Here is a 16547-nt window from a genome sequence, read left to right as displayed (position 1 = left end):
GGATTTGGATGACAAATGGAATATGTACACAAATATTTGTAGGGTCATACAATTTTGTTTAGTTTGCTCTTTATACCTGCCCTGTATCTACTTGGTTTTGTCTGTTTTTTTCACAGATTAAAGATCCCCATATCGTATTTTTGAAGAAGAATAAATCAGTGAGATGGAAAAGCAGCTGCACCACCAAGCTAGTCAGAACTATTTTTTTTTCATCTTTCTTTTAAATTGGGCTTTTGTCACTCGAAACACCTATTTGGTTATCTGACACAATGAAATGAAAAGCATATCCAATACATCTTTTTCTTTATGCAACTGTGAACAGTAAAGGAGTGGCACCCAGGGGTGGTGTTGTAATCAACTGAGCTTGTGATTTGATGATCAAAATTTTATAGAACATACTCTTCTTTTTCTTAGTATCTGACACACACTTGTGATTATCTAATTGGAGCAACTGTATGTGTGAAAAGGAGTCAAAATAATCCCAAGACAAATGACAAACACTCCAAATTTCTGTTTAACAGCTTCAAGCATAAAATCTCTCAGTTTGTCAATCTGTCTTCCAACTCTTCAGCTCCTTCTGCAGAGTGGGATGTCCAGGGACAAGAATGGAAACACATGGCCATGATAAAGGACAAACAAAATCCAGGCTTTTTTTTGCAGCAAGAAGCATTAATTCTCCATTCTGTGCTTCTTTACTTGAGTTTAAAAACTGGCAAGCTTCAAACACAATATGCAATATTACTTAAACACATATTATCAAAAAAAATTGAAATATAGAAGATGAAATAAAGATCATTATGAAAGCTACTTTTAAGTGTTACTCTAACCAATTTTATATTGCAAGACTTCTTTAAGCAGGTTTTTACAAATCAGCATTTCATGATGAAACCATTAAAAGATGCAATAAATGAAAAATTTGATATCTACAAATACACTGTGATGCACATTCACCTCTGATTTTCTTCCCTCTCAGCTGGAGTCAGTGTCTTCTTCTGTTTCAAATGTTCTATGACAGCATTCTGCTTCATAACCACCTGTAGGATGATACAGAATCCAAAATAAAAGATGAAAACTTAGCCAGTATTTCACAGTATTATGGGGAGAACCAGGACATTTCCTAAGTTAAAGTGTCATTTATTATAAAGCTGATTTTATCAGGGGAGCAGTGCTTGTTTAAAACCATTATTTGAAAATTCAAAAAGAAATTGAGGAAGAACACCACCACCCCCAGAATGGGATATTTTGCTTATGTCAAGTTTGAACCCAGGAACTAAATGTAAATTGACTGTATTTCCTCAGTGACTGGTTGTTTTATTTTAAAAGTGGTAATCATCCATTCTATATTTTTAAGCCCTGCAGCCATCCAACAGTGCCACATTTCAGATACCTCTGTGGAACCTCAGTTTTCAGTTAAGGAAAGTTCTGCACGTGAAAGTTCTGTCCAGCAGCTCTCCTAGCTCTGACCTATCTTTCCTGAACTGAGAATAGAGATGGATTTGTCCCAGCAGCTAATGGTAAAGTGAATCAAGGTGACAGCAGAATGCAAACATGGTACAAGTGACTTGATGTGCTGAATTAACTTGGAACATGTCCTTAAATTGCCAATAGCAATCGTGCACTATCTTTGAAAGAATCAAATTAACTGCCTATCAAATGTATTAACACTGTTAACAAGAACAGGCATTTGAAATTAGATTTCTTTCATTCATTAAGTGTTAATTTCCTTCTGTTAACTTTACCTGTTTCTGGATAATGTCACTTTGATTAGAAGCCTGAAGGGTGTGCTCACGTTTAACTTCTATCTATTGCTGCTCCCTGAGCTGCTGAACTGGGTGCAGCTGCCCCTGCACAGAAGCTGCTGGCACTGCCACCACCCTGGCCAGCTGCTGAGCCTGAGCTGGGCTCCTGGGCTGGCCCTCAAGGGGTAACTGAGGCTGGATGTGGGGCACACTGCCCTGCTGGGCTGGGATCTGAGCCCCAGCACGGGGCTGCAGCTGACAGAGGATTGCCACTTGCTGCTGGAGCTGGGGCACTGCAGTAACACCTGTTGGAGGCTGCTGAAATTGTAGCTGAGGATGAGCTGGGCACTGCACAGGAACCTGATTTAAACTCTGAGTACTTGCAAGGGCTGTGCCCGAGGTCTGAACCTGAGGCTGGAATTGCTGCAGCCAAGCTGGAATTTGTTTGGGAGCGTGGGGCCCATCAGAGCAGGCAGTGGGGTTGGAGTTTGCACCTGAGCTGGATGCTGAGCCTGGGCCTGGCCTGGGGGCAGCCCCGCGGGCGGCGCTGGAGAGAGCCCCGGAGCCGGGGCTGGAGACTGAGCCGGGGACTTGGAGGGCTGAGCCTCGGCAGGGGCTGCGGGCTCGGCGGGAGCCTCGGCCGGGCTCGGGGCCTCGGGCTGGGCCTGAGCCCCCGCGGGCTGGGCCTGGGACTGGGCCTGGGGCGGGCCCTGCCCCGCGGACACGGCCGCTGCTGGAGCCACCTGCAGAGCCGGCTTGGCTTCCCCCGCACCTGTGAACACACAAACACAAACCAAGAGTCCATTACTGCAAATGGCACAGCTATGAGCACACAAACACAAACCAGGGCTCCATCACTGCAAATGGCACAGCTACGAGCACACAAACACAAACCAGGGCTCCATCACTGCAAATGGCACAGCTGTGAGCCTTGATAACCCAAACCCTCTGGAACTGCTGCGAAGCTGCAGCTCTGAACACACAAACACAAACCAGGGCTCCATCACTGCAAATGGCACGGCTGTGAGCCTTGATAACCCAAACCCTCTGGAACTGCTGCAAAGCTCTGTGCAGGAACTCAACAGACTCTGCAATGCACTTCCAACACATTGTGAAAAATGCGTATTTTATGATTGGCTTTTTGCAAATATTAAAATGAATGTTATATGTGTTGCGTTAGAAAGTAATGCTGTATTAATTCGCTTAAGTAGTGTGGTAAATACAGTTTTAGGTTATAAAAAAATGTTAAAATAGAAACTATGCTATGTGGGATACTTTTTTTAAAGGAAGAACTTGCAGCGATATAGCAGCCACAGGACACCTCAATCTTTCAGAGAAAAAGAATTTATCAGAAGAAACCAACTTCTTCCCACCTCAAAGGCGCTGTTAGAATTCAGAGGAAGAAGCTGATAATGACCAGACAGAATCCTGTATTTGAATGGAATTTATGCATCATGTATGAAATGTATGAATATGCAACAGGCTATTGTTTTTAAGGGTTAATCCTTTGTTAACGTGGATCCTTTTTTGGGCTCGTGCTGCCCAGAAAAGGTACCCAGAGGTCCATAACTCTTTGTCTTTATTGTCTCATATTGTCCTAATTCAAACTGTCCAAATTATTATTACTCTAATTGTATTACTAATTTTATAACCATTTTATTACTTTTAAAATTTTAAAAAAACAAGTGATTGGCATTTTTCACAACATTAACTGCAGGAACAGACAACCTCCAGCTGCGTAAGTTCTCCCATGCAATTGAAATGGAAGTTTTTTTTCTGCTGAACAGAACGGTGCTTACCCGAGGTGGAAGTAGAAACAGTGGTTGTAGTTGTGCTAGCTGTAGTAGCAGCTGCTGGTAGTGGGGTGAACAGAAATCTCTGAATTGTACCATTTGGCATAGCTGCTTGCATAAGCTGCTGTCCTGGACCAGGTATTACAGTCACACCCTGAGGGATTAATTGTAACTGACCAGTAGTTTGACCTTGTCCCTGAATTACCACAGTTAAGCCTTGACTGCCACCCTAAAAAAAAAGTTAATATCGATGTATTAGTGATGTAATTCTTAGACTTTGTTGAAAATCAGAACAATTAGGGGTTTGGATTGCAGAATTCAATGGTTTTATCACATACCATACTCCTAAAATCTAAAACCAGCATCTGAGATCATGAAACACTCAAGGACTCTTTCAACTTTTCTACTGCCAACAGATGACTGGGTTGGACTGACACATTTTGTGAATCCAAAGAACCCAACACAACTCTGAGTCTTTGGTGTAGAAACTCAGAATCACAGAATGGTTTAGGTTGGGAGGGGTCTTAAAACTCACCCAATTCCACCCACACCTTCCACTATCCCAGGTTGCTCTAAGCCTCACCAATCTGGCCCTGGACACTTCCAGGGATGGGGCAGCCACAGCTGCTCTGGGCAAACTGTGCCAGGGCCTCCTCAGCCTCACAGCAAAGAATTTCCTCCCAGTATCTAATCTAAACCTACCCTCCCCTTCAGCTTAAACTCCAAGTCTTGTTCCACCTACAAAAAACCTTATCTGGCAACAAGCAGTCTGTACATTGCAATCATTTATATGAATTATTTATAGTTTGAAGAACAGATGTTGTGGTAAATCAGACATTTATTTTTACCCAAAAAATGACTCTCAACTTATTTTTTGCCAACAGACCTCCATGATCTGAACAGAAATTGTAAGAACTTTTTCCTCCTCTGCTCACAGATACTGCAACTTTTCCTCTGAGATTCTGGATAGCATGAATGCAAACTAGATCTTCACATCAAATCAAAAGACAAGTAATCAAAATTATGATCTGAATGTCTACAAAACAGACCATACAGAATAATTATGTCCCTTACTGCTACTAAACAATTTTTTTTCATGCTGCTGAACACTCCTGATGCCAGTTACCTTACTGGGAAGTACAACAGGAAGCAAGCATTAAAACTTTACCATTAAAACTACTTACTTTGTATTTACTATTTATTATATTTATTTACTATTTAAGCTGCTTTCAGTCTGTAATTATGCCAATGCTCATCCTAAATGAAGCCAGACACATGAATTTAAGGGCACAGGCACTAAATGCTGAAATGCAAAGGCAGGATGGGTTAGCACACTTCCACACCCAGGGCTGTGCAGTGCTTTACCTGCCCTTGTGTGAGCTGGGTGAGCTGGGCCATTGTCAGCTTCACCTGGCCCTGCTGGGGGCGAGGGGGAGGTGTTGGGGTCTGAGGCTGAACTTGTTGAGGGGCTGTCCCAGAACTTGTGATGGTTTTCTGCCCAGTGCTGGAGGAAGCTGTGCTGGTACTAGAAACTGCTGTTGAGACAGGCTGACCCCTGATTATCTGAGTCACCACTTGCTGGGTCTGACCTGTAAGAGAAGAATTTGAGCTCAGAAACACATTTTAAACTTTTTAACTGTAGGCACACCAAACCCCTAAGTCACAAATTGCAATGGGGTGTGATGGTGATCAGACAGGTGAAGCAAATGCTGCAGTTTGCACATAAATGTTCTTTACAAACCATTTGTGTGATTGAAAAATGTCTGCAAAATAGTTTAACTACAGTTGCATGCATATAAAGAACTTTCAAACGCTGAGCTTCTTTTTAAGATAAAACATACAAAAAAAGGGCTTTCTCAATGCACAATTACTCTATGGGTTTTTAGGGTTTTTCAGTTTTGTGGGGTTTTTTTGTTTTGGTTTATTTTCCCAAATGAATTGACTTAAAATTAATGTGTAAATGATAAATACAATTATTACTTAATAATTTTATTATATTATTATATATACTTATTAAATATATATTTAATAACGTTATTATATTATTATATAATATAGAACCTTATTATTATTATTGACAAAGCCTCCAACAAACACATCCAAAAGCTGAAAAAGGCATTCATCGAGCATCAAAACGAGGGATTCTTGCATTGGGACACAATGATTTGATGAAGAAACAAACCATGGATTTCACACTGGGAATTGAAATATTAAAGTGAACCTACTGGCTGGCAGAATACCTTGTTGCACCACTACAGGCGTTCTGATGATGGCCTTGCCAAGGGCGGGCTGCTGCAGCGGGGTCCGGATCACCGTCATCCCGGGGCGCAGCGGCGTCCCCTGCACCACCTGAGCACACAGAGGGGACAGCACCTGTCAGCCTGAGCAAAAGCCCCTGGAACATGCCCTGAATGGCTTCCCACCTGTGTTTTAATTTTCCCAACTCTTGTACCTCTTTGGAATAAAGGATCCATACACATCATTGCTGTGACGAGTCAAAACTATTGAGAAGCGATTAGCCAGAACTTTTAATATCTGCCCCTAACTTAAAGTCTACACATTTAATTTTTTTTTTTTGAGCTAAATACCATACACACTTACATTTTTTTGAATTTAATAGTATTGAGAAAAACATCTTACTTGTGAAGTGCTTGTTGTTCCTAATGTCCCTGTGGTGTTTGGCCTAATGGTTACAGTTGCTGTCCTTGGCTGGAATGAAGTAAAGGTTTGACTTGCACCTGTAGTTGATGGAATGATACCCAATACCTTTTGCTGAACTTGAACCACACCTAATTAAAGAAAAATTGAGAATTCATTAATGACATAATGGCCAGCAAAAGAAGTAAATGCAACTCCAGGGTGGCATTTAGAACACAAGTCTCCAGGTTTCTAAAATACCTTTGAGTCTTTCAACATTTCTTGGGAAAGCCTTTGTCATAATGTAAAAAGAAGCAGCATTATACTTTGTCAATAGTCCAACTACATTTTAAGTTAAGAAACAGATGTTTTAGAAAAGATTAAGGAAAGTGTGAATCTTCACAAAGATCAGTTTGATGGTAACTGCAAAGAAGTCCTTGCATTGACAGAGTGCCACAAATTAGTGTTATACAACCATTAAAAGCTATAATCTGATTAATTTCAAATGTAGGAGAGCAGTTTAAACACCTTTCACCTACAACAATGTGGTGCTGAAGAAAATGGGCAATGCTTCTCCTGTCACCTATGAAATTTCAATGCAAAATCTGCAGCCTTCATGATGTGCTCAGATGCTAAATATAATGGAGACAGAGAATTGAGTTTTTCTGTTCAATGTACATACATAAATCTCAAAAAAATTAAGTCCTCTTCTTGAGGAGAGAATCAAAAATGCTAATCTTAGTCTGGAGCCAAACTCCTGCTCATCAGTGAAGAGCAGCTGTAGGCATTAATACTTTTGTGAAGAAAGTTTCTTTGTTGATTTAGATAACAAAAAAAAAACCATGCTTCATTCCACATAGGTCAAAATAAAGCTCCTAATTTTGTGCTGTGAAATGCAGAATAATTTATAGGCAAAAAACTTGCACTTTTCCCCTTACAGACACAAATATGCAACACAGGGGGAACAAGCTGTAGAAACTTGTACTTTTATATATATATATAAAATATATTTTTCCCCCTTCACATCATAGTTTACTTCACTGGGAAAATAGTGTCAAAGGAGAATTAAACAGCAAGCTGGAATACAGTTTTTATTCAGTTCCCTTTGCCCTACCTCCTTGAGTTGATGGCACATTGACGGCAACAATCTTGCTGTTTGCAGGGAGTGGCAGCTTAGTTATCACTTTCCCTGCCATCGTTACTGGGCTGCCTGAGAGCTGGAAGGTCTGCCCTGTGCTGGCAATGCTTGTGGCTGAGCTGGCAGCTGTGCTAGTGGCTATTGAGGCACACAGAACAGGCAGGTTTAGAGGAGAATCATTAGTCAATGAAATGACTGTTTTTCAAGCATGAAACAGCAAACTACAGGATTATTTTTACTTTTTTTTTTTTTTTTTTTTTTTAATGTGTCATGCTTTCTTTGGTAAAGGTTCTTTATTGGAAACAGTATGTTACATCACAGAATGCTTTCATGAATGATACTGGCACAAAAACTGTCAGTAATTGATGAGACAGGTCAGAAATGAGTCTTCCTAGCAGAAGTCAGAACAAGGAGAAACTAGACAGATATAATCTCAGAAATGTCCTTCTGGCATAGCAAGAGTTAAGAGCAAAGACAACCAGAAATGTAATAACGCTGCATGTCTGGAGAAGATGTGATGTGATGCACACACAGGATGAACTCCAGCAATGCTCCTTCCATGACAAATGATTCCTTACCTGTTGAAGACTGGCCTTGCTTAACCCAAGTAGCAAAAGTTTGATGGAAATTCTTGTTCTGTTGGAATGTTACTGTAGCTGGAGACCCCACTTTAGTGGTGAGCACTACTTTGGTTCCTGTGGGGACAGGGCCTGTCAGAGGGCCCACCACGACTTTCTGGGGTGTGGACACTGTGGTTGCAGTGCTGCTGGCTGTGCTGGCTGCAGGGACCACCCCTCCTGCAGGGATCTGCTTCTGCTGCTCCAGCCGCTTCTGGTCAGAAAAAAACGGAATAAAGAGATAATTTGTATTTTCAGATTTTACAACATCAACATTGTCTCTACCCAGTGTTGAGAGATAAAGGCCTCTGGTAGGATTTTAGCTCAAATTAGGATTTTAGTTCAAATGCAGAGGATTGAAGAATAGGCTCCTTGATCTCCAGAACTACAAATCTGCTTAGAATACACAGCCAGAAATTTTCCTTTATAACAACTTTTAAATCCTTGCCTTATGTTAATTTCACTGCACATTTTACTTATAAAAACCTGCACAACATATTAATTTGTCTCAGATTAATCAGAAAGATTTAAAAAACTTTTAAAAATATCCATCTATATTTGGCTTTGACCATGTACATGCATCTATGTCAGTAATTGGTACATCATCATCAACACAGAGTTTACTATTAGCATTCCTAAATTTAGAGCTTCCTGCACTGAGATCCTGCCACTTACAGAAAAAACCAGACTGTATCATTCTGTTTCACCACTGAGAATGCAATTTTAAGAACTATTATTTTAAATTTAAATCCAGTTTTCAGCCTGCTTAAAAAAAATTAGGTTCAAAATCCCTTACCTTACCCAGTGACCTTCTGTGGTGTAACTGTTGAAAAAGCATATTAAATCTAGAGATTCCCTTAGTGAAGGGATGTATCAGCAGGCTCTTCTAAAATGTCAACTAATCTAACATTTTTTCCTATGTTACTGGAATTATATCTGTATTTATCTAATTTAAATTCCAGCACTATATTGCAGTAATGCCCACAAATCAGAAGCACTCATTCACTATTAAAGGGTTTTTGTCAGGGCAGATGTAATGAAGAAGGAATGTGTTGAGTAAAAGCATAGTTCTTAATAATGTTATGTGGAATATCAATATGGCATCAGATTTCCTAATTTTAATTGCATACATTTAGATATAAATACATATACATATCTACATATATTTAAATAAAATTACCAATGGGCTTAACTCAGATAACGTAAGATAAAATAAAATCAAAAGATTCAATTTGAGTGAAGCATGAAATGCAGTTGTATTCCCAAGTCAGCTGTATTCCAAGGCAGCTTTCCACCACACCCAGAACACTGAGAAGCTTACCTGGAGATGGTGCTTCCCAGCCTTCTTTAAAATGATAACAAACTAAACCTTCCTAAAGTGTTACAAATGACGTGGGTGAAAAACAGGCAATCCAGAACAAACCTTTGCATTAACCCTGTTTCAAAATAACAGATGTATACAGTGGCAGCAGCATTGTTTGATGGCTTAATCTGCAGTTGGAATATTTGAAAATGGTGTAAGCAAGGGCTGACTGCATTTCCCAGGCTATGATGCATGTGCTGAGCAGTGCAGTTGCTGACTGCTGGGATGACCAACAGCTCCCCACCTGCTGGGCAGCCAAACGTTGGTGTTTTAGCTGAGCCTCCAATTGGGCCTTGAACTCCTCTGCCTTCTTCTGTTCACTAACCTTAGCCTGTTGTTCAACTGCCTGTGCCTTTTCCTTCTCCACCCTGCCAAAGACACAAGCAAAAGTGAGTTATACCACCACATAAAATCCAACCATCAAACTGCATTTTGTTTTACTCAGTTTAACTGCTCTTGTAAGAGCAACCATCAAGACAAAAGATCACTGAAAAACTGGTCACAGCTTTAAAAATATTTAGAAATAAACTACTGAAGTTGCATGCAACATGCCTGAAATATCCTAATGCTAAAACACTGCAACATCTTACAGGAAACTATTAATCAAAACTGGAATTTATAATCACATCTGAGACTGCAAGGAACCCATGCAATAACATACATTTAAAATTGCTCTAAGAGACTCAAAAATGTTCCAACTTTAAGCACATGATGCTGAAAATATGCATCTTATGACTTGAGTATTCTCAGGCTCAATTTACTTGTACACAGTCATTTTCTTTGGATTACAGAAGTATTTAACAAATACTGTACAAAGTCATGCCAAAAGCAGTCTACAGCCTTTTGATGCATTACAGTAATAACCTTTTAGCATTTAACAGTAGTTAATTCATAAGTACAGAAAAATTAATACAATATTAGTTCTAACAAATCTGAAATATCTGCATACCTTAGTTTAGGTACCAGCAGATAGTTTAGCTTTGTAACTTTATCAAAAGGCCCAGTAAAAACCCAACACAGCTGTGTTTCCATTGATCACAGTGACCAGCTTTGTGTTCTCCAGGGGAACTTTTATTTAACAATCACACAAATGAAGACTACTTTCTTTAAAAGCTCACTTTACCTTTCAGCAAATGCCCTGATCTCCCACAGTTCCAACTCCTCCTCTGCTACCCAAGTTTCCATTATAACAGGGCCTGTTTGCTTGGGTGTTTCTGGCCTTTTTGGCCTGAGGGCACTCGATCGCAGTCCCTTCCTCTGGGGCGTTGGAGTTTCTTTAGAGAGCAGTCAAAACACACACATTAAGCTATACTGTAAAACGAAACTGAAGTGTAAACCAAGATTTAGGGATGTTTTCAGTCCCCATTTTATAAACAGGAAGGCCTTTCAGCTTCAGATAAATCATGTCCACTTGTTAAATGCAGCATTTGTTTCCCATAGGTAAATTAATAGTTCCTGGCAAGCTGCATTTGCTCCCTTGATGGGCTGAATTAGCATAAAGATCCAGTTACTTTAATTTCTCTAGATTACAGGGGGGTGGGGGGAATGTCTAAACAAGCAAATAAACAAACCAACCTTTTGGAGCCTCTGGTACACCAATGGGACAAATGATTTTTCTTATACAGTACTCTGAGCGGATCCCATACGGACCGACATCTCTCCTCTTGATTATTTCTGTTGTTGTAATTTCAGTTTCAGTTGTTTCTGCAACAAATTAGTCCCAGCACATTAATAACAGAAACAAATAAAGCTAAATCTCCAATCAACCCAGTGTACTCAAGGCAGAGAAGCAACAAACAAAATTCAAATGCCACAGCTGACAGCGAGTCTTTATAGAAATGTTTTGAGTGTAACACTCAGAATTTACAGCAAAAGCTTTTGCAAAGAAAACCAGAAATTGAAAATAACAATACCTGTCCTTGTGGTTCCTCCCCCAGGGGGAGCTTTAGCTGCCATATCATCCCACTTGAGACATGCCCACAATAACCTCAACATCAGGCTCACTCCAGCCAATGATTTGACTGTTTGGAGTCGGTACCTAATAACAGAATATAAAATTATACTTTAAAATAAATTTAAAATACCCAACCAAACCAACAGGACAAAGGATTTCCATGCTATTTCTAAATAATATAGAAGACTGAATAAAAACCAGCAAAATTTGCGTATTTGGGAATAAACATGTGTATCACTTGTATTTTAAAAAATCAATTAATTTCATCACATCCTAGACTTTTTCTTAAAAATGCAAGGTATGTACCTCCAAGTGATCCCAAATGTCGGTCTTGGGGATGGATATGGCCAGATATCCAAGGCAGGCTTTGCATTGTAATTGAAATAAGGAACCTCTCTGATCCCTCCTCTCCTGGCCAGCTTTTTCAAGTCATCATTGGGTAAAACAAATATGCTTTTTTTACTGCTTTTGGTAACAAATTTCCTATAAGATGGCAAGGCAGTTCCAGAACGAGTTTTTTTGGGTCTTGTGAATTTCATTAACTTCACTTTGTCTTTTGTGGAATATTCTTTGCTGACAGTCATGGAAGTCACCAAAGTGCCCTCTGGGGTGGTCAGCGAGTCGGTGACTGTGGTGGTAACCACTGTTTTACTGTGCTCCTGCACAGAGATGACATCAGAGTTACTCTCTGAGGCTGGAGTGGTGAGCTTGGTGACAGTGGTGGTGGTGGTGACAGTGGAGATGGCACAGTTTTCTGTAGAGGAAACAACTGTGGTCTTCTCATCACTGGCAGCTCCAGTCTCTGCTACCTTAAACACCGTTTTGGACTCTGTGGACACAGTTGAGGTTGTGGTAGTCACTTCAGTAATAACAGTTTTCATTTTACTTTCTCCATTGATATTTTCCATTTTATTTATTCCATTCTGGTCAGCAAAGCGACTGCTCAAGATGGATTCCTCACATGAGGTTACAGGAGATGGAGCAACTTTCTTCTCCTCACTTGCTTCAGTCTCCATAGATTCTGTTTCACTGTTCAGGTTATTTTCTTTACAGACAGGCTGTGCTGGCAGGGAAGCAGAGCCCCCACTGGCAGATCTCTCAGGAGAAAGCTGCTTTTCTTCAGTTTTCTGCACACACTTGGGCACTTCATCTGGTGGCTGAAGACTCTCTCCAGACTCAGCTGAACTCTGCAGATGTGACTTTGAGGCCACATTATTTTTATCCTTTGTGTCCTCTCCCATGATGTCACCATTCATGAATGGTTTTACTGAAGATTCCTTAAAAGTCAACGGTTTTATTTCATGTTCTGGAATGGCTTTATTAATATTATTAACTTTTGGTTCAATATCACCCCCTGCCTTAGCTTCACAGGTATTTTTCACTAAGCAGTCATCATTTGATAATGCTTTAATGTCATTGTCTTTTCCATTCATTTGAAATGATGATTTTTCTTTTTCTGTCTCAGTTTCTTCATCTTTATTACTCTTTTTGTCAGTAATAGTATTTACATTTGTCTGATCAAGATATTTGTTCATGGTACCTGTCTCCACTTTCAGTTCCTGACCTTTCTTTCGACCATTAGCCTCTGTTAGTTTAGAGCTCAGTAAATCTTTGTTATCATTTTCCCCATCCATGTGTTCCAGACCTTGACTTTCAAGGTTTCTTTCAGAAATCAGCCCCGTTTTAAATGATTCTAGATCTTTATTAGCTGATTTTTGGTGAAATACCATCTTTTCAGATTTGCTTTCAGTCTTTACAGGAGCAAGTTCTTCCTCCATTTCACTTTCTTGAGAGGACATGGTTTCCATATGGCTTTTTATCATACAATTGTTTTCTGGATCTTTGCTTTGCTGTTCAGAATCCCCTTCTGAGTCTGGTTTTTCAAGAGTGCCCACAGCATCTCTTCTACAGCTGCTTTCAGGTACCAGTGGTCCTAAGTTTCCAAGTTCTCGCTGAGACACTCTGGTAATAGGCAGCTTTTGTTTCAAGGGTTTTTGGGCTGTTTCTGAAACATCCCATTTGATTCTGCCTTCTGCACTGGTTTGTTTCAAGCCATCCACTAAAGAGCTCTCAGACTCCCCAAGAGCCTCTTGTCCTTGATGTTTATCAGCAGTGGAAGGCTCAGGGTTGTTTGCTCTGCCATCATTCTGAACAGAGCTGTCTCCTTCAGAGGACTGAGGGCAGTCCTCATCCAGCAGCTGCCCTTCTTTTGAGAGCCTGTTGGACAAAGGCAAGGAAGGTTCATCTTCATCCCCAGCTTTGCTGATGGGCAAACAGTCCTGTTCTGCATCTTCAGCTTGGGTCTTGTCTGAAATGTAGCTTTGATCCTGGGAAGGAGAGCCAAACTGGCCTCCTTCCTTCCCATTCCTCACTTGTAGCTCCTCTGTGTTTTTCTGGGGGCTCACAGGTCGAATGCCCCCAGTTTTAGCACCAGCCTCCAGCTTCATCTTTTCTAGACGCTGTTTTTCCTCCAGTGTGAACTGTTTGATTCGCCGCTCCAGGAGCCCATCTAATTTTGATGATTTTACTTTCCTTTTGTAGCAAGTCCTTAAATGAAATCCCTCACTGACATTGATTATATCCCGCTTACAATGACTGTCCTCATCTTTTATGGAGGATTCAATTTTCACATCATCCACATCCATAGGTTCTTCTTTGATGACTTTATCGTTTTCACCATCGGTGTCTTTTGCCACTGTGAAGAAGAAGTAACTCTGAGTTAGTGAGCTCCCCAGTAATGAATACAAATTATATTTTTACATTAAGTACTAAGAAATAAATGGGGCTTTTAGCATATTAAAAGATTGCAATTAAAAAAGGAACAAAAGCTTCAGACACTACCACAATGGATAACAGGCAATCATTTAACATTTTAGATTTCTTGACAAAATCTGTTACACAGTTTTTCACTAGTTATTTCTGAGGTTCTATGCTTTTACTCATGCAATAACATGAGTTTCACAATAACAAAAGATTATCACCTGTGTCTTTTGCATGATCTAAGTTTTCAGAAATTGAGTCAACTTCTAATTTGTCTTCACGCAACTTTTCTTCTTTTACTTGTACTTTCTCCAAGGTTTCTGAAACATCTTTTTCTTTTGCTTGCAGATCTCGAGAATCCTTTGCTCTGTCTTTCTCTGCTTTTACCTTAGCTGCACCTTTTCGTTTATCCAAGTTGCATTTTTCATCTTCGCTCTTTGCTATTAACAAATTAAATTATTTCAATTATCCAGAGTATTTTTTGTACTCTGCCACATTTGAATGCATGTTAGTTTACCTCTCAAATCATCTGCACGCCATTAGTGAAATTCAGAAAAAGAATTAAGCATCTAGTACACCAGGGATTAAACAGTGCACTACTGCATATATATATATACACACACACACACACCCTCAATATTTAAGATGTTGGTTTTTTGTTTTGATGCTCTACATAACTTTTATTTACTTTTAATTTAAATAAGGTTATACAAAGATGTACAAGTGTTACACAAAACATAATTGAAGCAATTTAATGTAGCTACAAAATGTCTGTGACAATTGAACAGGTTACACTGACCAAGATTACCAGATATCCACAAAAGATTTGGTGGAAAATTACTCCTAAAGTCTCCTAAAGAAATGTTAACTAATAACTACAATTAAAAAAAAGTAAGCATTGTAGACACTTACTTGATAGCAATTTTCTGTAATTTGCATTAGTATTTCCTGGCAATTTGGGCATAAACCTGTGGACATGGGTTTTACTAATCCAGCTCCAGCCACCATATCCTGTTACTCTATATTCCTCTCCTTTTTGCTTCCAAACCTGTAAATATTAAAAAAACCCCAATATTAATGATACTATTAGCTGCATTATTAATGTTTATAGGAGCTTTTAAATCCACCTGCATCCTTGTTTCAACAAGTGTAGAGCAAAGAACTACTCCAACAAAAGTAGTTAATATCTACTGTAGGAGAATATGGAGGTTTTTACAGTAGTTCCCATTGTTTTATACAACCTTTCAAAGGCTGGATTTTTTGGGGAGAGGGAGTGGGACAGGGACAGACACACAGACAAGATTCTAATAACCCCCTAGAACCTTCCATAAGGAAAGGCTGCATTTGCAGACCAGTATATGTCACTTGGGCAGTGTCAATAAGAGCATGGCACAGATCAAATTCAGTTCAGACCAAGATCATGTGCTTGAATGCATGGCCATGGTTCCTATTTCCATGTAGGACTAACACAAGGATATGAACACTCTAAGTTTAAATGAAAAACAGAAAGAGAGTCAGAAATGAACAGTTTCTGTGCTTTCTTTGTACTTCCCACAACAGAAACCCTCACCTGGTGTTTGACAGGAAATGTGTATTTCACCCATGTAGCTTGCTGCATTGTTTCTTCTTCTTCTTGCTTTCTCTCTTTTTTTTTCACTTTCTCCTTTTCTTCTCTTTCTATTGCTGTCATTCTGCGTAATCTGATCCACAGAGATTTAAGTGCATTTAAGTACAGGATTTTGCAAGCAAATGTAAGATGTCAACAGCACCTAATAATCCTTTGAATAAGTTTAAATATCTGAAGTTAAGAGCAATGCTCACTATCAGGTTTTAGGTATTACTTGTAACAGGAACATCACTTTTCTTGCTATTTCAGTGAGGCAAACACAGCTGGATGCAATTGTGTCTAACACTAGACACATTTATTTTCTGCTCCTATGACAAAATGAGAGACAAAACCCAGACTCCACTGAACTGAGAGTGTTGAAATTTGCTCTTCTACTCTCCCAGAGTTTTAGCAGTTTTGAGACTGTGGCTCAGATAAAACAGACACAGGAGCAATGACACTATAAAAATATTGTCATGGTTTTTCACTCTTTCTGTTTGAGAAAATACACTTCAATTGCTGAATGATTATCTCAATTTAAATATAATTCTTATAGGCTTAGAGGAACTAGCAATTGCAAGCTAAAGTAAAATTCTCATATTCAACAATATTTTAGTATTTATTAATTTTACCTCGTATGCCCCAAGGATTCCCTCCAGATGGGCAGCATGACAACTGGTTTGATTGCACACTCCAAAATAGCCAGTGCTAGTGCAAATTCTCTGGGTTTGCTGCACATCTGAACAGCCTTAATCCAATTAGACCTAAATTGGAAAAAAGAGAACAATCTGAAACATATACATGAACAAACATACCTTGCCATTTTAAGAAGACTTCATGTTAGGATAAAAACTCCTGCAGTAATAATTTACTCAAGTGTACAGCCCTTTTAGCCTTCATCATAAACACATATTTTGTTTTATTATAGTGAAGCATAGCT

General features: G+C 39.5%; 1 protein-coding gene across 7 annotated transcripts in view; it reads right to left on the bottom strand.

The window, feature by feature from the left end:
• Positions 1-16547, bottom strand: part of BPTF (bromodomain PHD finger transcription factor) — a 55004-nt gene that overhangs the window by 12603 nt on the left and 25854 nt on the right. For 2 of the 7 annotated variants that reach the window (XM_058038719.1, XM_058038720.1), the window contains exons 9-25: positions 16240-16371; positions 15572-15701; positions 14914-15049; positions 14223-14441; positions 11548-13936; positions 11201-11325; positions 10863-10991; positions 10411-10561; positions 9613-9655; positions 7886-8138; positions 7284-7445; positions 6173-6321; positions 5758-5881; positions 4898-5121; positions 3539-3761; positions 2234-2511; positions 952-1034 (exon numbers count right to left, since the gene is read on the bottom strand). In XM_058038719.1, the coding sequence (XP_057894702.1) occupies positions 952-1034; positions 2234-2511; positions 3539-3761; positions 4898-5121; positions 5758-5881; positions 6173-6321; positions 7284-7445; positions 7886-8138; positions 9613-9655; positions 10411-10561; positions 10863-10991; positions 11201-11325; positions 11548-13936; positions 14223-14441; positions 14914-15049; positions 15572-15701; positions 16240-16371 (4950 nt within the window). Of the gene's footprint in view, positions 1-951; positions 1035-2233; positions 2512-3538; positions 3762-4897; positions 5122-5757; positions 5882-6172; positions 6322-7283; positions 7446-7885; positions 8139-9531; positions 9656-10410; positions 10562-10862; positions 10992-11200; positions 11326-11547; positions 13937-14222; positions 14442-14913; positions 15050-15571; positions 15702-16239; positions 16372-16547 lie in introns of all 7 variants that reach the window. The other 5 variants (XM_058038725.1, XM_058038724.1, XM_058038718.1 and 2 more) reach the window with 4 other exon arrangements.

The sequence above is a fragment of the Melospiza georgiana genome, chromosome 21 (genome assembly GCF_028018845.1).
Source record: "Melospiza georgiana isolate bMelGeo1 chromosome 21, bMelGeo1.pri, whole genome shotgun sequence".
In the NCBI taxonomy this organism is placed as follows: Eukaryota; Metazoa; Chordata; class Aves; order Passeriformes; family Passerellidae; genus Melospiza; species Melospiza georgiana.
This window is presented reverse-complemented; position numbering and strand designations above follow the sequence as displayed.